The following is a 22,732-nucleotide window of genomic DNA, read 5'->3' as shown; positions in this document are numbered from 1 at the left end:
GTTCCCAGTACACGTAAGTTTATATTATTAATACCATTCTCTGTAAGCACGTACCTTTTAAATCTAACTCTCAATGACTTAAAAGTACAAGAAGAAAGCTAGACTGCAAATTTGCTTGCGTTCAGTTTATCTTGACAGAAAGATAACATCTTTGATTTTTTTTTTTCCTCCAAGGACACATTTGACGTTAGGATTTTGATGGCTCGGACAGTCAAATACACAGTAAATTTTATAGATGCAGAAGAAGAAGATCTACACAGGTTTGTACAAATCAGTGTTTCTCTTGATGTTTAAAATCCCCTCTCCACATCTCTCGCCTACAAAACTTCAGTGCAGACTTTTGCTGCTCACATGAGAAAAAGAGTTTTAGATGTGAGTTACATGCAGGAATGATGCATCAATATTAGTTTCATTTATTGCAAAATGAGGATAATGATGTCTCCTTCATAATATTGTTTTATGAATTGAATGAGAAAAATTAAATAATCATTACTTAGCTCATACTTATACAGCCACTATTCTGAGTCCTTTATATATAATAATTCATTTAATTGTCACAACAATCCTATGTGAATGATACTATTGTTGTCCCCATTTGACAGATGACAAGAATAAGGCAGAATGGAATGATAGGTTGCATAAGATCACAGAATTAAGAGATGTGTTAGAGCGAGGATTTGAACCTTTCAGAAGACTCCAAAGTCTGCCCTTTTAACCACTCTGCTTTAATGTCTCTAAAGTGAAAGCATGTGCGTGAATGCACGCAAGCCAGTGCATGCAATAATGACAAGCAAAAAGTCACAACTTATGTGCTTACTATATATTATATAGCATGCTAAGTGTTTTGTAGGCTCATTTTTAAAGAGGGTATTCAAGAAAAGTTTTTTCCTCTTTCCTTCTACTTGGAAAGACCCTAAAATGAGGACTCATGCCTTCAGTTGATTCTATTTATTTATATGGTTATATGAATCCCCTTTGGGTGAACTTTCACTAATAGTTTACCCTTTTTTCCCTTAGAAGATCAATATTGATATTATTTTCTAGAGAAAGTTGAAATTCAACCAGGTTGTTGTTTTCCTGGAGCTCCCAAGGAAGCAAGGGTCAGAATTTAGAAGGTGCAGCTGGCTAACTAAAAAAAAAAAAAAATCATTCATCCTTGAGATGATGCACAGAGAATATTCTTTAACAGTTAGGATAGGTTAGAACATGCTGCAGTGACAAAAAGAGACTTCACTAGCTTCTAATCACACAGGTGCCTCACTCCCTTACACTACTTATCCATTGGACACCAGCTGTAGTTTTACCTCACCACACACAACCCATACCAGTAACTGGGCTGATGCGGCAGCTTCTATCTGGAACAACGCTGTCACGGAGGAGGAAGAATGAGCATGGCAAAGTATGCAACAACAATTAAAGCTTCTGTCTGAAAGTGGCATAAGTCACTTCTGTTCATTCTTAGCGAAAGCAAATCATGTGGTAGTTCCTGAGCTCAAGTGGTTGGAGAAACTCCATATGCTCAGAGCAAGAGAACTGCCATTTGAGAACAACTCTATTAAATACCAAAAGTCCAGACAAAATTGATTTTCATTAGCTTTATTTGCTGCTTTGGACTACCTCCTGAGTCCTAGGGAGTTTTTCAAAAAAGTATGTCTATTGTAGGTTTTCCAGAGATGTCATTCATTCATTTGTGCATTGATTCAGCAAATGTTGATTGAGATCCTACTGTGTCAGGTACTATGCTGCATCTTGTGCAGGTACAAAAAGTCATTTTTTAAGTTTCCGTCCTTGAGGAGCTCATAGTCCATTTAGATGAATGCAAATGATGAATACAAGACCAATAAATTCAATGTGGTACACACAATGGAAAAATTTAGAAATATTCTAATGGCTGCAGGGTGAAATAAGTTGTCTTGGGAGCACCACGAATGTAAGTAAAATACAACCTTCTTTGAAAACCTTGAGAGCACTTAAGGAAATACAGCTCCATAGGCTTTTAATAAATGTTAGTTTTTGTCCTCTTTTCCTCCACTTGAAACGACTCATGGCTTGACTTGATTCCATTTTTTTTTAAAGATGGTAATAAGAATTGCCTCTGGGTGACCTTTCAGTAATATTTTGCCCTCTTCTTCCTTAGAAGATCAATATTCATATCTTTAGGGGATAAGAAAGTTAAGACAGCAATGGACTTATTGATGCCACCTTTTAATTATGAAACACTTTAAAGTTTGCAAAGCTTCTCTCTCTCTTTCTTTCTATATATATGTATATATATATATTTTTTTTTCCATTTGATATGCACAAGAACCTTATGAGGGAAATAAAAGACAAATTTTATAACCCTTCAACAAATGAAGATACTGAGTTTCAGATAATTTGAGTGACTTTCTAAGGTTCCACAGCTAAAATACATCAAGCATCTAGATTCCGTTGAATCTTTTCAAATATTCTTTCTATTCCTGCTTATTCTGCATTTGGCATAAACCATAGCCACTTCTGCAAGATTCTTGTTATAGCCTGGTGGGAAGTTAAATTGCCTGCCTGAAAAAGAAATAAACTAAGACAATGACCTTCTAAGCTTGACGTTCCCCTTGTGGTCCACTTTATGTTTTAGAGGTGAGCAACTGCACAGGGGAACTGCCACCACCCATGTTTTGACTTCTTGAAGGATGGCTATCACCTGTGTCCTAGGTCATTCTTCTCTCCAGTAGTCAAACCCAACTCCAGATACTACACTCACCCTGTGCAGTTAGGGTCATTGCAGCACAGTAGTGTTTTCTTGCAGGCTTTTGTCAAGAAGCAAGCTTCTCAAATGTGCAGCATCACCCAAGCATTAATCACACACTGGGAGAATTTTGCTGCCAAGGCAAAAGTACTTAAGAGAGACAGAAAATATTCTGTGAATGTTCCCACTAAATTCACAAATATATCTGGTATATCTGTCAACAACAAAAATAATTCCAAGTATTTCTTCTCTTTTTGTTTGTTTTTGTTTTTGTTTTGTTTTGTTTTCTTGCAGAGTAGAAATTCCCTTTGTGTTTCAACTGGCTCAGTCTGGCCTCGTCCATGGCCTGGCGTTCTGGTTTGATGTGGCCTTTGTTGGGTCTCTGTACGTATGCCCCACCCCCAACCCTTCGTAGCCTACTCTAGCCCATAGTGTTGTTCCTCATCATCTGTAGTCACAATTTTAAAGTGTTTAGGAATTGATTTCAACAACACGAATACTTGCTTCTCCAGTCTTCAGGGAAATAAACGCAGATGTTAATGTTACTTTTAGATTTTTAGGATAAAGTGGAAATAAGACGGGTTTCCACGCATCCTTTCAGCTCCAGTTAAAATACACAAGGCCTCTAGAACCAAATGAATTGAGCTTTGAAGGTGTGAGAGAGGGTTTGTGTTTTACCAACCTTCTTTGTCTTTTCTAGACTACATGTGGTGGTACCCCAAGCCCCCGTCTTTGTTTCTGACACATCTTACTATACAAGCTCTTGTATCTGGGTAATATCCTGAATCATACTTTTCCTCACTTGGGTTCACACTCTGGAATCCCTTAATGATCAGGCAGACCTGTACTACTACTGCAAACTGCAACATTAGGAAACTTCTCCATCTGTGCACTCCTTTCCCCCCTACTGCACAGGCTTGAAAGTTGCGGGAAAAATAGAAGAAAGACCACCTATAAGTTGGCTGTCAATGTTTGGTGTTCCTTTTATGGACTGTACCACCCCATGGCCCCCAAGCCTCTGTTCTCTTCCTGACTTCCCTGCTCTCTTCCCAGGATGCCTTGCGTGTTCCAGCTAGCAAAGAGATTTGGTCTAGGGGATGTGCCCAGGCACCAGCAAAGGAAAACTTTTACAGTGTACTCTCCTCCACTCCTTGAAAGAATGTCCAGGCTTATCATTGTACCTGCTTAGAAAGAATTGCCTGCGGGGCTGTGATAAGGCTTAGGGGAGTGGGGTACTCAGGGGAGGAAGGGATCCCTGGAAACCGTGTCAAGGCTGACAGTAAGAGAGAAAGATAATGATGTATATTTCATTCCTACTCCATACAAGCATGTTTGTTCAAGGAATTTATACGTTTGTTCCCCCAGGTAATATCCCATGTAAACACATTTGTTCCTCCAAGGGTAAGGGAGACAAGCTTGAAGTGGTCTACCTCAAGGGGGAAGTCTCTTTAAAATCAAATTACTTATCATATATATAATTATATATATGATGTATAATTTGCATTCTACTCTATGCCATATCTGAATATATTTTGATACAAAAGTTAGATGATATAAAAAATTTCCCCCTAATCTTCAAGTCAAAATGGACCCTCTAGGAATTTGCTCCATGTTTAATGTGTCCCTTGCTCACAAGTCAGCAACAACTGCCCAGCCCTAGGACAAGTGTCCTCAGTGTTGGGTGGAAAGTAAAATATTCTTCTTTCTTCTTATGACCTGAAGAACCCCGGTTTAACACACATACAAACACATGTAGCATGTCTGAGCTGGAAGGACAGTAAAGGCCATCGGCTCCAGTAATTTTTATTGCTTCCAGAAACTGTTTCAGAACCCTGAGTAGGTTGACGCAAATCAAATTAGAAGATAGACTCCAGACTTCTCTCCTTGCTATGCTTTTCAAACAAATCACTTTCTAATTTAACCCTGTGACTTATTGGGCTTCTAATGAACTTTGATTCAGAAATACAGGTTGGTGGCCAAATACTAGGTGGCCAAATTTATGAGTTTGAAGCCTGGCTTTCTAATTGTCCTCTGTATAAGGTTGGGCAAATCATTTAACCCCTCTGGGCATACTTCCTAGGGCTGTTGTATAAACTTATTGGGATAGGCTACATGAAGTCTTAGTTCAGTACCCAACACATGGCACTTGCCCCAAAAATTAAACTGTCCTTATCTTCAAAGTGTTCCATGAGTCAAAAAGAACAAAAACACGAGTCAAACTCAGTCTCCAGCCCAACCCAGGAAAGTGAGCATGGCATGTAATTGGCTTTTAACTCAGTAATGTGGGCATGGCAGGTAATTGACTTTTAACTCTTTTCTCACCCCACAGGGTAACAGTTTGGCTGTCCACAGCCCCAACCGAGCCTCTGACTCACTGGTATCAGGTGCGGTGCCTCCTGCAGACTCCTCTCTTCGCCAAGGAAGGGGAGACTCTCTCAGGGAAAGTGCTGTTTGTAGCTAATAAACGGTAAGCAAGAAAGTCCAGACGCACTTTTCCTTCTGTTTTCTGGGCACTGAGAGAAGGCAGGAAGCTAGCAGGCCCCTGAGGCTCCAGCACCTACTCATGGATAGTAAGCTTAACAGAGGCCTGGCTGAGTTTGCACAGGTACCCTCAGCTACAAAGCCTGCAGGGCAAATTTCATCCTTGCACTGAGTGTGGCAAGAAAGAGGAGCATCTGATAACTCAAGGATAGTGTTCTCCACCTGACCACTGAAGGAGGAAAGAAATCCAGTTTCTCATGGGAGTACTTGTCAAAGATTTGAACGATTAAGGGTTTAAACCCTGTGTCAGCTTCCTGGACTTACCTACATCAGTTTAGCTACACACCCCCACATTTATTACAATAAAATTGATCTGTACTGCAGGGGAAAAAAGTACTTCAGAGGCAGTCTAGGGTGTGTCAGGAAGGACTGGCTGCTTCCCTGTGGTGATGGATTTAATGAGGTCTCTGCAGCAGTTACCATGATTTATCTCATTTTTTAAATGCTCTGTTTCTTTCACTTTGTTTGAGTTTCTGCTGTGTGAGTTAGAGGAGGGAGGAGGAGGAAGTGGTTATAAGTATTAAGGCTACCCAGAGGTTATCTCATTCACCTTTCTTTTCTTCCTACCTCTCAATCTTCCTTGGATCAGCTTGACTACTATAGTGACAGCAAGCTCATTACCTCACAAATCAGCCTTTCCATTTGTTTCCATCCTTATTTCTTTAATTACAAAAACCTGACATGCTCATATATTAATTCAAAACTATAAAAATGTATAGAACCCTCCTACCCTCTCACCCCTCACCCTACTCCCCTTATGTAAATGTTTGATTTGTGTACTTCCAGGTGATTTTCTATGTACCAACAAATAACATTGTTGTGGAGTTTGTTGTTGTTTTGACAAGAATATTACACTAGCAGTTTGTGAATTAATTTTTTGCTTAGTAACAAGTCCTGGATCTTTACAAATAGATCTGCTTTGTCCTTTTTAACACATGCATAATAGTCTAGAGAATGGATATACCATAATGCCTTTTTTTAAAATCCCTGATTGATTGATATTTGGGTTGCTTCTAATTTTTTGCTATTACAAAAAATTTTTCAACACATGTCTTTGAACATGCAGTCTGTGCAGTGACATGAGTATTTCCAAATGAGATGCCTAGACATGGAAATACTGTATTAAAACATGTACATGGCATGTGTCATGCTCTAAAAGAGACTGCATTTCTCAATAATTGCACCAATTTCTTCTCACACCAGCAGCAGGTAAACATGTTCATTTTGCCATATCTTTCCCTAAACTGGAGATATGTGATTTTTTTTAGTCTGATAGACTCTCCCCACCCCAATTTTAAAGTAGCATCTAGTTGCTTTGATTTGCTATTGATAAGTTTAAGTGGCATTAAATATAGTAATTGGCTATTAATGTGTCACACTTTCCACATCTTCAATTATTGAAAAATTATTCTTGTTGATCCTAGGCTTTACTCCCTATAATTTCTACTCATTGACCTTAGTTGTGTTTCTGAATTCAAGTTAATTAGGTCAGTTGAGCCTCTAAAGGTGATTGCTCAAATATTTGGAAAGTCCTACCTTTAAATGTCCTCGTGGTCTCTACATTTATAGGCTAACATTCTCAACTCCTGCCTATAAAGTCTATAAGAATGACTTTGAAATCATTTGAAATTCTAAATTCTTTTCTCCAAAATTCCCTGGTCATCAATGCCACCTTTTGAAACATTTTCCTGGAACTAAATACAGGACAGCATGTATATTCTGATAAGTTTTGGGTATACAACAATAGTAGCCACTGTTGTTTTGAATTATAATAATATAATTTAAATTACATTCAAATTGAGTATATAGGCAATTAAAACTAAAAAATGTATTTTCATGTCATTTACTTTTAAATCAGTTTTCTCCCTTTTCCAAGTATGCTGCTGATTTTCATCAGCTTTGGTATACATTTTTGTATTTATTCCATTTATGTATTCCTCTTCTGTTTGAGGGTCTTTGTTAGAGTTGATGGATGATTTTATTTATTTTAAAAATTCTTTTGTGTAGCATATTAGTGATTCCTATCATTTTATATCATTTGCAAATTTAATAGGAAAATTTTTATTTTAAACATATTGACATCAATAAGGGTACCTGATCTCAAACCAGGTGAAGTGGGGAGCAAATGGAGGCCCAAACTTTACCTGTATGATGACTACTTGTATACTTAACCCTGAATGATACCCCATATCTTTAAAAAAAAAAATATATATATATATGTATATATATAGAGAGAGAGAGAGAGAGAGAGAGAGAGAGAGAGCAGAAAAAAGCCAAGGATGTAATCTTCCTTCAAAATCTGCATATATCCAGACTAATTTACACCCTTTGGATTTGGTCATGGAAGTAGTTCAAAAATCCACCCACCTGTATTCATACCCAGCCTATATTCCTCCATCCAGGTCAGAAGAAAATATGACCCGACCTTTGTCAAATGTGATATCTAGATACACTTACATTCTGATTTCACTGTCTTAACCCAGGCCAATAACCCTGCTAAAAAAAAAAAAAAAAGAAAGAAAGAAGATTAATTGGACATAAATGTCATTACTTTCTTAATTAAACTGTGTTAGGTCTCCAGATATTATGCCTTTCTAGCTCCTTAAAGGGTTATTTAATTTTTTGAAAGATAATACAGTCACACCATTTATAGAAGAAAACATAAAAAGATATTTAATGAAAAGTCTTCTTCCTCTTGTGGACCCCCCTTGTGCCCCTCGTCCACCCCCATCATGTAGCCACAGTTACAGTTTTTTGCATAACCTTTTAGAGTTTAAGTCTGGATATACAATTTAAAAACTTAGCAATAGCAGGAATTTATTTCTTTCCCCTTGCTTTTATACCTAAATTATAACTTTAAATATCTGTTCTCTGCATCTTAATTTTTTCACTTAATATGTTTCAAAGGCATTTCCATATCAGCACATTGAGCTCTTTCTTGTTCTCTTCCTTGAGTTATTGTATTTCTGCATCATGGTCTTCCTTCTTAAAAGTTATTACTTTCTCTATAGGGGTGAGGTCTTCAGTATGGTTTCAAAATCTGTGACAATATATTTGCTCACATTTTTTGTCTATGCCATGGCACCATTGATCTGATGTGTGTTTTTCATGTGTTTGTAAATTTTACTACTTTTTTTTTTTACATTTTTCTGAAAATAAATCTCCCTCTCCCTTATTATTTTGATGTTATTTTCATTCATCAACAAATTGTGAAACTTTTCTGGGTAGCTTTTCACAGGATAAAGTTCCTATGGCAGGAAGAGACGTGACAGTCTTCATGCTATCAGTTTTTCTTAACTCTCTCCTTTTCTGCTGCCTCAGAGTCACACTGCTTCCTGTAGGACTGGCTCCTCTTGTTTTCTTTAGGTAGTTTCACCACGCTTCAGTTCCAGGAGCATTTCTGCCCAAAGCCCTCCTAACCCCAATTCTTGCTCAAGATGTTACAAACAAGAAATGTACCTCTTGCATTTCAGAAAATACTCCTTACCTTTAGGTGCTGTATTTTTGGAAGCGCTTTCTGAGAAGTACTGTCCGTGGGCTCTCTTGTGACTCTTTGGACTTCTTTTGTACCTCTTCCCATGTGACTTATCACCAATCTCAGCTGCATCTTCAGCCCTTACATATATGTTGACGACTGAAGATTATATCTTTCTCCTGGTTTTACAGAAAATGAGGTCTGCCATCTGCAGATCTTTCTCCTTGCTTTTGGATGGCTTCCAGGAGGAAAAGTGGAAAATGCTGACTTATGCCATGTTCATCCTGGAAGTTACCATTTTCTTTCTAAATCCTTAGGAACCATCTGTTTAACGACCAATTCTTAAAAAAAGAAAGGAAAAAAAGTTCAAAGGAGCAATAGCCAACATTTGTCTGGAGTTTTAGACTTTACCTTTTTTGCAATTTGCAAACCAGGATAACTTTTTTTTTTTTTTTTGCTTTGAGATATTTAAATTGTTTTAAGTTTCTTAGGGTGTAATTAGGTGAATGAATTTAAATCATCTTATTCTTCCATTCCTTTCTTCTGACCTATCTTGGGTTTCATCCTTCCTGGTAATATTTTTCTACCCTTCTCTCCTTCATTTCCCCATCTGCCTCACACACCTGCCTCATGACTCCCACAGCTCCTAGAGCCCTCCATACCTCTGTTACAGCACTGATGTTGTGCAATAATTTGCCTACATGTGAGCTTTCTGAGAAGAGGGACTGAGTCTTATTCTATGATGTATCCCTTCTCACTTAATACATTTCAGAGACAGCAATGGTATGAAATGACTAACTGAATGAAAGCGTCATGAGCTGATGATCCCTCTCTCATTAAGGACGTAGACCAAATTGAAAGAAGCAGCTAAGATATCGTGGACACACAATACTTTGCAAGGGGAAGAAAGGAAGGGAAAGGGAAAGTTCTTTATCTTATCAGATCAGCACCCTCGTGTGGTAAAAGAGACCAGGTTTTGGAGTCTGTTGTGTCCTGGTTTTGTCCAGTCTCTTTATATACTGGTTGGCACTGGAGTGATCGTGGGCAAGTTAATGAATCTCTCTAGCATCCCAGTTTTCTTACTTCACTATCTGTGAATTAGCATTTATAATCATTATCTCATCATGCCTTTGCAAACATTAAACAGAGAGAATATAGTATAGTGATTAACACACAGTAAGCCCACAGTAGCTCTTAGTTCCAATTCCTCTTCCTTTACTCTCTTTCTTACTCTCAATGTACCTCTTTATATTTTTTTGTTTTAACATTTTTGTCTTGCTTGGTATTTTCTAAAAGCCTCAGTACTTCCTGAATGTCAGTATTTTGTGCAATTTTTTTCTGTTAAGTGCTGTCCCTTTGTACTGCCCTGAATAGTATCTCCCCTCCTCCCTTATTGTCAAATATTCTTTTAAACTCTGAACTCTTGGGAGAACTCCCTATGCAGCCACACAGGTGTGACAATAACTGCCCTTTTCTTCTCAGCCAGACCATTTATGATTGTATTGTTAACATTTTATTTTTGACAGCCTCCCATCATTCTGGAGCTGTCATTCATTTTATTGCTCTGGCAATAACATAGAATCTAGCTTTTTATGAACTTTATAAAATTTATATCCTTAAAGTTTTCAGAAGTGGTTTTGTTTGTTTGTTTGTTTGTTTTGAGTTGGAGTCCCACTCTGTCACCCAGACTAGAGTGCAGTGACCATTCCCGGCCACCGCAGCCTTGACTTGCTGGGCTTCCGCAATCCTTCCGCCTCAGCCTTCCAAGTAGCTGGAACTACAGGTGCACGCTACCACACCCGGCTAATTTTTTTTTTTAATTTATTGTAGAGATGAGGTCTCACCAAGTTGCCCAGGCAGGTCCAGAAGTGGTTTTTAAAAGTTTTTTAATCATGTGCACCTATGAATAAAATCACTTCATGTGTGTCTCTCCCAAGTATACCAATATACTTAAAATCTTAATTATGTACTACAGTAATAGCTCAGTACTAAATAGCTTCTCTTTCTCTTCTTTCTCTATATATGTATACTGATATACTATACATGCCTCTATATATGTACACGTGCATAGACAGATCTATGTATATATGGATGTATAGAAATTCATATCTTATATATTTTGTAAGACACACAAAATCAAAAGGATGCACTGAAAAAATAAATATAGACTGGGTGTTGGATCTAACTCAGTCACTTATCTTATGCCAAAATATTTTGAAACATTACTTAAAATTTTTGGATACCTGTGATGGCCTGCTCTACTCAGATTTGCCAGGGGATTTGGTTTGGACAGAGTTTGATGGGTTTTGTGCTTCATAAAATTAAAAGAAATGCTGATCAAAAAACTAAAGCTTTAGAAGCTCCAAGTGCTACTTTTTTTTTTTTTTTTTTGAGAAAGCAAGATTTATTGAGAGGACAGAAAAGCCCCCACAATGAAAGGGGACCCAAGGGGATTGCCCTCAAGTGCTATTTCTAATGGTCTCCATTAAACTGCTTTACCTGGGACATCACATAAAATAAAACCTCTCAATAGCTATATATTTGATCAGTTGCATCACAAGGAATCATGGGAGGAAATTGTCCATAATGAGGCATGGTGAAGTAGTTGAATGTGCTGGTGCAGTTTTAGACAACATCTTTTTTGTTCTACAATGCTACTCAAGTTCTTCTCGCTCTGACTCACGTGCCCATGTCATAGTTGGTATTTACTCACTAATGTTGTACTACATGATTTAAGATGTAATTAGAGCCTTATTGAACCATCCGCCTTTGCAAAACCTGACAAGCTAGGTGAATATAACAAATAACTCTCGGTTGGTGATGAGAGTCCAGGGACACTAGTGAATTCACTAGTACTCAATATGTATTTGGTAAACAACTGTTTTAGCTTCCTAGAGCTGCTATAACAAATTACCAGAGACTGGGTGGCCTAAAACAACAGAAATGTATTCTCTCACGGCTCTGAAGACCAGAAGTCTGAAATCAAAGTGTCAGTGGGCCACATTACCTCTAAAAGCTCAAGGGAAGAAGTTGCCTCTTGTTCTTCAGCTTCTTATGGCACCTGTTTCTTGGCATTCCTGTGGCTACATCACTCCAGTCTCTGCCTCTATCTTCATATTGACTTCTTCCTGTGTGTATCTCTGTGTGTCCTCTCCTCTTCTTATATGGACACCAGTCATTGGAGTTGGGGTTCACCCTAATCTAGTATGACCTCATATGAACTTGGTTACATTTATAAAACCCTGTTTTCAAACAAGGTCACAGTGGGAGGTACTGGTCATTAGAAACTCAACATATATTTTGGGAGAGTCATAATTCAATCCACTATAGCTAACAAAAAAATTATAAAACATTTATTATTTTTTCCACACCCTGGTGTGTCATCCCAACACTCTCACTAGGGTGAACAAACTACTTTGAAGAACACTGGTCTAGAGTCCATGTCTGTCAAGACTTTCATTTCTTCCTTTATCTATCATTGAATCCTCAGTGACTTGGGTCATTTTTTCCCAAGGTTCCTGCCACTTCTGTTTTTCCACCTCATTTATCCTTGATGGTGAACACTAAACCTGTCCTACTCTTGCACCCTCTGTGTTCTAAATTACCATGAATTACCATATTCTTCAGAAATACATGTCCTGCATATGTTTTTCCTATGTTTTCAATATCTTCTTGGATATTGCAAAAGAAATGTTGGTATAAAAGTGGTGGTTTGGGATTCAATCCTTGAACTAAGGTACATTCCCACTTAATGCTCTGTCTCTGTAAAGTTTAAAATGACAAAGAACTACAATTTTTTAAAACTTCATATTGTCAAATAACTGGTTCAAAAAAATTGTTAATAATAGTTATTTAGCATTCTGTAGACACAGTCTTGGAAGATTATCCATTATTGGTTGCTTTATAAACATTGTACTTTGTTAGGTTTGGGGTTTACCTGAATATCTTGGGCATTAACACAATACTGCTACTAAAGTACACTATTTTCCTGAAATTCTAAGTGAGGACACACCCTTCTTGGTCAGGCAAATCACCGTCAAATCAGTGAACCCACCAATTCACACCCTAGGCGCCCCCCCACGCACACACACTCACATACACACTGAAGGCTTAGGCTAAGATGTTATTGGCAATGACAAGGTGGGAATGGGGAGGGAGGACTTTATATCACTCATTAATTTATGAAATTTTAAAAAGAAGCCTAATAATCAAGGAAATTACAACAAAAACCACCCATAATATTTTAACCTCCAAATATTTAATTATTAAAGATTAGAAAAGGTGTAATGAAATTATCAATTTCATACTCTGTAGGTGAGGAAGTAATTTGATATACTTTCTGAAAGACATTTTAGCAATAAATTTTGGGAACCTTAGATGCATTCATATGCTTTAGCCTTGTAAATCTACCTCCAATTTATTTCAGGGAAATAATTGTAGATAGAACATAAAGATGTGTTGTTGCAAGCAGGTCCTTTATGGCATTTCTGACCAAAAAAAAGTTTTTGTTTTAGTTACAGTAAGTAATGTGTTATTATAATAATATAAATATTCAGTAATGAGGAATTAAATACTGCTATGTTTACATAATTCCACTGATGACTACATTTTCAATAAGTATGATATATGACAAACACTTAGATTAAATAAAAGAAGATATGAAGTAGGCTGGGCTCAGTGGCTCAGCTGTAATCCCAGTGCTTTGGGAGGCCAAGGCAAGTGGATTGCCTGAGCCCATGGGTTTGAGACCAGTCCAGGCAACTTGGCAAGACCTAGGCGGAAGGATTGCTGGAGCCCAGCAGGGCAACGCAGGGGTGGCCATGAGTGTGCTATGGCACTCCAGCCTGGGTGACAAAGCAAGACTCCAACTCAAAACAAAGAAAGATATGAAGTAATACTGAAGCGTTATTTTGCTAAACATTTATATCTACAAATACACAAAGAGAAAAAAATGAAAGGGAAATGTTCTATAATGTTAGCTGGATGAATCTTTGTCTAGTGTCACATGGATTATTTTATTTTCTTTATATTTTTCTTTGTTTTTCTACAGTGAGTATGTGACATCTTATAATCAGAAGAAATATTTATATTATTAAGAATGACTAATAAACTCCTACCAACACGATTCCTGATTAGTCATCAAAGATAGTTATATTACTTATTCTTATCAGCCAGTTCCTGTCACTGTAATTGCATGAGCCTTCATCTGAGGCCTCTTAAAAACAGTCACATCTGTTAGCTATTAGGTCAGTTTGTGATTTTAATTCAGTCAGTCCTTCCATGAGTAAGGTTGTTTCGGGATTTCAGTGAGGACTCATAAAGCATCTCTGTTGTCATTTTCTGTCACTGATGTCAGTAAAGCTTCCTAACTCCTACTAACCCTACAAAGTGCTTTAACTAACCAGAAGTACCATTGCCTTTGTTGTTTTTAGATCAAGAAATTATAGCTATCAGGCTCTTCTAATGAATAAGCAAGACTTTCAATTGCCTCTACTAATATTAATGGCATCCGAATAAACACACATGGATATATGCAAGATATCAAACACGTACTCTGAAAACTTTCATGAAGTAGCATGGGAAAGGTGCCTCAGGTGTACATAAATAGCTAACCAGCCTTGTGACATGATGTGTTTTTCTCTGCCATGCAGACAGAGCTATGACATTCAGATCGTGGCACTGGTGAACCAAACAGGCTTCAGATCTGAGAACATCCTCGACTTAAAGAATCCATTCTTTAGGTAAGAAGTGCTTCTATCCATTTCACACTTTTGTCTATAAACTCTCACTCGCCCCTATAACCAGGTAAGACCAGATATGAGAGGTTCAGAATACTTCCATCTTTCCTAAGAGGAAGAAAACTATCTACTAGCTCTCTTCCTCGCTAAAGAGACTTGGGCCTGATATGGAGTTGAACATTTCATGATCCATTAAACAGAATTCAATATATAGCGATCTGATAGTGAAAGAGCACTGGAGAGTCCTACAAAGTGAACTGTAATGTCCTCCAGTTCCAAGGGAACTCAGTCCTCCAGCTGAGCTATAATGAGCTGTGTGACCTCAGGCAAAGTCACTTTGTCTCTCTGGCATTTGGTTTTCTCATCCACAAAATATGGAGTTTAAAGATGATCTCCTCTGTCTTTCATTCACTAAGAAATGACTTTGTGTAGCAGCAATTTCAGAACACCTAAAACATGAGTTCATTTACATTACATTTTTTGAGACTCATCTGATGTGTAGATCATGTAAGTCAAGACAAGCTTCTCTTTAGAAGTTTTGCAGATTTTGTCTGGTTCAAAGAACTGGCCACATTGAGATGAATACAACAGTGTTTCTAGAAAAAAATTTCCATCTTTACACCTATTCATATATGAGCCAATTAAAAATCCACACATGAAATCAACCACACAAATAAAACTACTGGACAGTGCCACTCCTGATTTTCTTATTAAAAAGAGACTTTTTCCTCATATTACAATGTCTCCCCACGACTTTTATTCAAAGCATCCTGTCTCCATAGTATTAAAAAGCTTGAAAAGACAAGGAAACCAAACCAAGAATTCTTTAGCAGAAATAACAAAAATGAGATTTTGACCTTGAGCAAGAGAGAGAGAGAAAAAAAAGACAACGCCACTATGTATATGTTGTATGCAAGTTGTCACATGGTACAAATTATTGAAACCTATTGCCATTAGACATTTGAATCTCATGTTTAATTCCTCTTCTTTATTTATTTATTTTTTTGAGTTGGGGGTCTCACACTGTTGCCCAGGCTGGAGTGCAGTGGCACAATCAAGGGCTCACTGCAACCTTGACCTCCAGGACTCAGGTGATCCTTTCATCTCTGCCTCCCCACTAGCTAAAACTACAAGCTTTTGCCACTACCCTCAACTTATTTTTTTGACTTTTTTTGTAAGGATTAGGTCTCGCTATGTTGCCTAGGCTGGTCTCAAACTCCTGGGCTGAAGCAGTCCTCCTGCCTCGGCCTCCCAGTGTGCTGTGATTCCAGGTATGAGCCACTGCTCCTAGCTCTCATCTTTCATTCAGAGGGAAGGGAGAAGCCCTTGCTCCTATCCCTCCTTAACACAATCATGCCATATGAAGCACAGGGCACAGGGCACAGGTTTTGGCCTCAGAGATAACAAGCTCACTGACCAACGAGACTGCCTAGGCTTCAGTGTTTTCATCTGTATAATTAGATAAACAAACAAACATATCTCACTGGGATTTCAAGGCCTTACATAACATGTCCAAGGACTTAACAGTTCACCTAATTGGTGCTCAATAAATGCTCGTTTCCTTTCTTCCTCCCTATTCTTCCCGTTCTCTGCTCTCCAACTCTCTCAATAAAGTAAATCGATGATGACATGTAGTTTATTCCAAGTAGAATCATTTGGATTTTGGAAAACAATATGAACATTTTGAAGGTTATAGAAAATGCACCTGTAGAATAAAGAACTATGGAAACTAGTAACTAGTTTGAGTTGAGTTCTACTTCCATTTTTCTTACGAGAACAAGACTTTTACTAGAAGACTACCCAGAGAGTTCCCTGGCCAGGACCAGCCCCTGCTTTGTATAAAGGCACAAACGGTGGTCGCAAGGTCACAGTGAGAGCTTGCCAGAGGACTGGGGATAACTCAAGATGGCCACAGTCCAGTGAAAGCACACAGGCTGCTGAGTAAGGGGCAGTTGCCTTTTCTTTTTTTTCCCCATCTTTCACTCAGCAGCAGATCTGACACAAGCCAAGAAGCGTACTTAAAAATGTGACTTCCCTAAGAACTCCAGATCTTGACTATATTTCTTCACCATGCCTTTCCTGATGTCTAAACGTAGGCATCCCCAGTGAAGATGTGGACTAAGTAACAGAGGGCTTAGTATAGAGTAAATGCTCAGTTAAATGTTCAACAATGCTAACGCCCTTTTCCTGATCGCTCCCCCCATTCAATGCAATTTGCTATTGCAGTGACTAAAAGGGAGAGTGCATGAATGTGTGTGTGTGTGTGTGTGTGTGTGTGTGTGTGTGTGTGTGTGTATTGGGAAGAACAAAAATAAATTGTGTTACCTAGAGTAATTTTTGACAATGTAGCACCAAAATAAATAACTTCTTCTCCATTTGCTTTTTGTTCCACCCATTTTTAGGTTGTAGTAAACCCTACTGATACACAAGAGCAAAAGACTGATTTTTGTTTTTTTTGTCTCTGGCTCATCCCCAAAATCTCCTGAGCATCACTGGCATGCTAAAAACATCTCAAAATCAACAAAATTGCTAAAAGCATGAACATTCACCACTGTACATAATGTGAAAGACTCTGTCTTTCCTTGGTCATGGTAGGGCTTTATTTTGAATATTTTAAAGTAATTTGAAAATAAAAAAAGAGCTAACATTTGTTCCTAAAACTGAGCAAGAGGACAAAACTACTTCATCAGAAAGGCTCTCAGATAACTCAGCAGGTTTTAGACAAACCTTGAAACTAGTGTTTCATCATTCAGGCCCCACACAGTCTGTCACAGGATCTGGCTGGGTCACTCACTGTGCCAGGCAGCAGAAATGCAGCAGGAACTAGGCCACATGCAGTTCCTACCTCCAGGAAACTCATATTATAGTTGGAGGGAAGTGGGCATCCAATAGCTATATGCATAGTTCTGCTACCATAACTGCAATGAGTGTCATGGAGGAGAGTGAGAAGGTGCTAACAGCATTTATTGGGAGACCTAGAGCAGAGTGATGGAACAACCATCACCAATAATCCAAACCCAGAAACAACTGGAGCTGCTTTAGAACACCAGAAAAAAACCTGTGGAACATTGCTACAAAGTGACCCTTTTAAAGGGAAGCTGGGGCTCAAATTTTCCTATTAAAACTTGAAGGCTTCATCAAGCTTGGCTTCTCCTGCCATGCTTTCCCAAGCTGGGTTAGATGGCTCTCCCACATCACTCAAAAAGACCTGCGCAGATACCACTTTTATAGCACCTGGATGAGTCGGTCTCAATTATTGTTTTACTTGTTCAGGACCCTCATACTTTAAGCACAAGACCTTATCTACCGTCCTTGGTAATACAGTGTTACACAAAGGTGCTAGATAAGTGTTTGATGAATGAGTGAATGCCGCCCCATAGAGTTCCTGATATGTTCTAAAAGAACTAAGTTTGTGATCAAAATGCCATGGCCAGAAGAGAATTTGCTCTTCCATGTTAGCACCACCAGCAAAGTCTCTATTATAGTCACAGATTCTCAGAAAGCAATTTGATCCTTCTTTCCCCCCAAATACTAAGTTCCTTTCATTTTCTCAACTTAAATTTTTTATCTCTTAACTTTCTGCTTTTCATCACCCAATTTATTAAGCAATTGTTAAGCAATTAAGCAGATACTGTTCTTGGTGCTGAGACAATGAGATGGGTACAAACTCCTGAGTTTCATGGTTCTAGAGAGTCTCATGGCTTGATATCTCCTGACAGACATCAAAAAAGTAAGCAAAGTAATTTCAGATAGTGGTAAGTATTCTGAAAAAAGATAAAAAGAGTAATATCTACCTAGTTGGAAGAACTACGGTAAAGCTACAGTAATCGAGGCTGTGCAGTACCCATGAATGGATGAACATGTAGGTCATAGGATGGAATGAAGTTCAGAAATAGACCCTAACATATTTGGTCAACTATTTTTGGGCAATGTTGCAAAAAGAATTCAATGGAAAGTGAAAATCTCTTGACACCAGTGCAGGAATGCTCAGCTATCAGTATGTAATTTTAAAAAATGAACCTTAATCTATATCTCATACCATCTATAGAATTCAAAAGAAATCATAGATTAAAATGTGAAACCTAAAAGGATAAAACTGCTAGAAGAAAATACAAAAGAAAATCTCTTGGACTTTGGGTTGGACAGAGATTTCTTAGCTATGATCCCAAAAACTCAAAAGAAAAAAATGATGTTATACTTTATTAAAATTCAGAACTGATGGTCTTTAAAAGACACATTAAGAAAGCAAAAAGGAAAGTCACACACTGGGTGAAATTATTTGGAAGTCCCACACCTGAAAAATAGAATGTATATCCAGGATACAAAAAGAATTTGTGATATAATACTCTTTAAAAAGTCCAATAATAAGAAACAACTCAAAATTAAAGCCAAATAATAATAAAGACAAAATATTTGAGCAAATACTTTACGAAAAAGATTAAATGGCAAATAAGCACATGAAAAAATGTTCAGAATCATTAATCATTAGGGAAATTCAAATTGAAACCATAATGAGATACCACTACACACATACAAGAATTGATAAAATTCAAAAATCTGGCAATGCTAAGTACTGACAAAGATATAGAACTACTGGAACTCTCATTCATTGCTGGTAGGAATACAAAATGCTATAGCCACTTTGGAAAACAGTGATAGTTTCTTATACAATTAAACATTCACTTACCATGTGACCCAGCAATCTCACTCCTAGGTATTTACTCAAGTCAAATGCAAACTTGCATTCACACTAAACACTTATTTGAAAGTTTACTGCAGCTTTATTTGCAATCAATAAAAACTGGAAACAACTAAAATGCCTTTCAAATGTAGTATGAATAAATTAACTGTAGTTCATCCATTTAATGGAATAATATTCAGTGATGAAAAGAAAGAAAGTACTGACACATATAACGATATGGATGTGTCTCAGACATATTATACCCAGATAAAGAAGCCAGATTCAGAAAGGTATATACTGTATGATTCAGTTCATATACATTCTAGAAAAGTAACACTCTAGATACAGAAAACAGATAAGGGCTGATATTGGGGGAAGGGTTGACTATAAAAAATGTTTGCCCTTTTCATATTATGAAATAATATGATATCAGGAAAGTTATTCATTGACAATGGTTGATGAGTCTTCATGGTAAATTTTAGAGGTGAGTGATGGAACTTTTCCATATCTTGATGTAGTAGTAGCAGTACTTGGCTGGATGTTTTGTCAGAACTCAAAGAACTATACATTTAAAAGGGTGGATTTTACCATATGCAAAATAATTTTATTACATGAAAACTTACCTAAAAGGCACTACAGGAATAAATTATAGGAAATGAAAAAAGTCACATGTTAGATAGTGACAAGGCCAGAACTGGAGGAGGATTGGTAGTCCCAGAGGGTCCTCTGAAGAGTTGACATTTGAGTGGAGATCTAAATGTCAAGAAGGAGATAGCATGGGCAGATGCACAAGCAGAGCCTTCCAGAAGAGAACAGGAAGGGGAAGGGCCTGAAGCAAAATGAGCCAACTGAGTGACAAAAAATAAGTTAGTGCTTAGTCTTTGCTATAAACCTATAAAAAAGAAAAAAAGTTCTTTCAGTGAACAAAAATCTGGATCATCGTCTCAGATCTGAATTTAGGCTATGCATAATCAAATGCACTAAATATAGTGGGTAAATATAGATTTAAGGCTGCCCATAAAAGTGCCAGGGAAAGGCATGGGAGAGGGAAAAGGAAGGGGGAGGAGGACAGGAGGGGAAGGCGAAGACATGAAAGCAAAACTTGTGTATAGCTTTGGATCTGATTGGAATTACTTCAATGTCATAGAATCACCTTCTCTGTTTTAGGTTTGCTTAGAAGACAGTAACAAGTCAAGTAATAAGTAAAATGAAGGCCTGGGAAGTTCAATGACATCCAAGCTCATACTTCGTGATCTATGCATTCTACCCTTTACCAGGATGTTTAGGTTTATTTAATTTTTTTTCTAACTCTAAAATTTGCATCTTAATTTTATTGACAAGTCTATTTCTTGATGCTTCTTGGATTGGGCTTTTTATATCTTTCTGCATGTGCCTGAAGATTACATTTCCTTTCATTGTTTATTCCTCTTTATTATTATTCTAGCAAATAGCTTGTTTTAATTTTTGAAGCATTTTAAAAGAAATTTTACAAAACCCTACCTCACGTTTATATGTATGCAGTATGTATGACTGATATCAAAGCATGCTGAGAGTGATCTTCTATTTTCAATTTTAATCTGACTATTTTTGCAAATATTTTCAACAAATCAACAGCTAGTTTCTATCTCAGCAATGTGTTAAGAATGTTTGCCTTGCCGGGCTCGGTGGCTCAGCCTGTAATCCCACGCTTTGGGAGGCCCAGGTGAGTGAACTGCCTGAGCCCACAGGTTCGACACCTGCCTGGGCAATTTGGCGAGATCTCATCTCTACAATAAATCAAAAAATTAGCTGGGCGTGGTAGCGCGCACGCCTGTAGTTCCAGCTACTTGGAAGGCTGAGGCGGAAGGATCGCCGGAGCCCAGCAGGTCGAGGCTGCAGTGGCTGGGAGCGGCCACTGAACTCCAGTCTGAGCAACAGAGTGGGATTCCAACTCAAAAAAAAAAAAAAAAAAAAAAGAATGTTTGCCTTATTCATGTTATGGGATAATATGATGTCAGGAATGCATTTCATTGGTAATAGTTGATGAGTCTTTATGTAGTTAAGAAAATAAAGATGGCGCCTTTGTCAGTTCTCCTAGGTTTACAATAAAAATGTATCATGTGAGAAAGCAGTGAGGCCTCTCCTTTACTTTAAGACATTTGTTATATGTCACACGTCAAATAGTGATAAAAGATGATCTTTCCAAAGAGCAGGTTTTCCCCTGGTCCAAACAACTCTTATAAAAATGGATGTCACATCAGCACAACAATCTAATGAAGCCCACCAGTCAAGCTGCTCACTCTGTAGGGAGACCCGGAATAAAGAGCAGCTACATATTCTCATCAGTCAGGCAGTCACCCAGAGCTTTCAGCTTTCCACTCTGGTGCTTTTGCTCATTCCAGCCACTCATTCTGAAACAGTGTTCCCCCTTGATCCACATGACCAATCTTACCTACATCACTGCAGGGCTCAGTTTCCATATACCCTCACTAGCACACCTTGGTGACCACCTCCCACACTCACTAAAAGTACTCTTTCCCACCTTTGACAGATCCTCGATGCCTATCCTTATCTAGTCCTTTCTTGTAGCATTTTATTACTTCATGCCATAAATATGCACACATCTGTCGCTTTTATTAGACTTAAATTCTCTACAGGTTGGAACTGTGTCCAATTCATTTTTTCACTTCCCACAATGCCTCTTTGCCTGCCTGACGCATAGAAAGTGCTCAATAAATGTACATTGATTAAATGAATAAATTGATCCTAAGTTAAGAGTAACTAGAATTATGGAATCATACCTGCCAATGTTCTAATTTCCTTCCAAGCATGATATGCAGAAACTATAAACCCTGGATTGCAGAAATTCAATATGGCTGCCACCACAGCCTCCACCCTCACCCAGGGCAGACATTCATAATCCAACCCAGGACTCTTTCTTGCTGAGCCCTGATGTGGTCTCATAGTCCTTCTCAGCCCTGTACTCTAGGAAGTCATTTTCTACCCATAGAAGTTGGCATAAGAGATGAAGTCTATTCCTTTTAAGGATGCAAAAACGTATATTATTTCCCTGTCTTTGGACAATCCTGAAGATCTGTAATATTTATGAATTTGTCATTTTTGCTGAAGCACAAATTTTACATAGATATATGCTACAAGGTAAGTACGGGGAAATTACTGACTTTTTGTTGATCATTCAGAGGATGCATCGCCCTGCAAGCAATAACTCCCCTAAAGTTTAACTCCACTGACATATTCTTTAAAAGCTGCTATTTATCATCTTCACCTTAGTTTTGAAAACTTAAGTAAGCTCTTAGTAAATATTACCATAAAAGTGATATAATGTTGGGTGGAGTTTATTCCAGTGGGGGAATCTAGTAAGTTTACTAATTACTCCAACTCTGCATCTATAGAATTGCTAAGAATCAAATGTGATTAATTATTAAAGTATGACTTTATTATATTTTAAGAGAAAGATGATGTTACTGTAGTATTTGCAAATCAGAAAATGACCTCAAAGTACATCCTTCATTAAGATGGTTAATTTGATGTGCCAATTTGACTCCAGCAGGAGTGCCCAGAATAAGCCTTAT

At 37.8% G+C, this 22,732-nt stretch overlaps 1 protein-coding gene across 1 annotated transcript in view; it reads left to right on the top strand.

The window, feature by feature from the left end:
* The window catches only part of LOC103253341 (histone-arginine methyltransferase CARM1-like), a 147,347-nt gene extending 126,884 nt beyond the window's left edge, over nt 1–20,463 (top strand). Inside the window, exons 9-13 of the mRNA XM_021709420.1 lie at nt 175–260; nt 3,020–3,109; nt 5,055–5,192; nt 14,393–14,482; nt 20,328–20,463. Coding sequence (XP_021565095.1) covers nt 175–260; nt 3,020–3,109; nt 5,055–5,192; nt 14,393–14,482; nt 20,328–20,337 — 414 coding nt within the window. The 3' untranslated portion in view covers nt 20,338–20,463. The remainder of the gene's footprint in view (nt 1–174; nt 261–3,019; nt 3,110–5,054; nt 5,193–14,392; nt 14,483–20,327) is intronic.
* The last annotated feature ends 2,269 nt before the right edge of the window (nt 20,464–22,732 follow it).

This window comes from Carlito syrichta, unplaced genomic scaffold (genome assembly GCF_000164805.1).
Source record: "Carlito syrichta isolate Samal-C Ts95f unplaced genomic scaffold, Tarsius_syrichta-2.0.1 Scaffold222196, whole genome shotgun sequence".
Classification (NCBI taxonomy): domain Eukaryota; kingdom Metazoa; phylum Chordata; class Mammalia; order Primates; family Tarsiidae; genus Carlito; species Carlito syrichta.
Note: the sequence above shows the minus strand (reverse complement) of the source record. Positions and strands in the feature narration are given on the sequence as shown.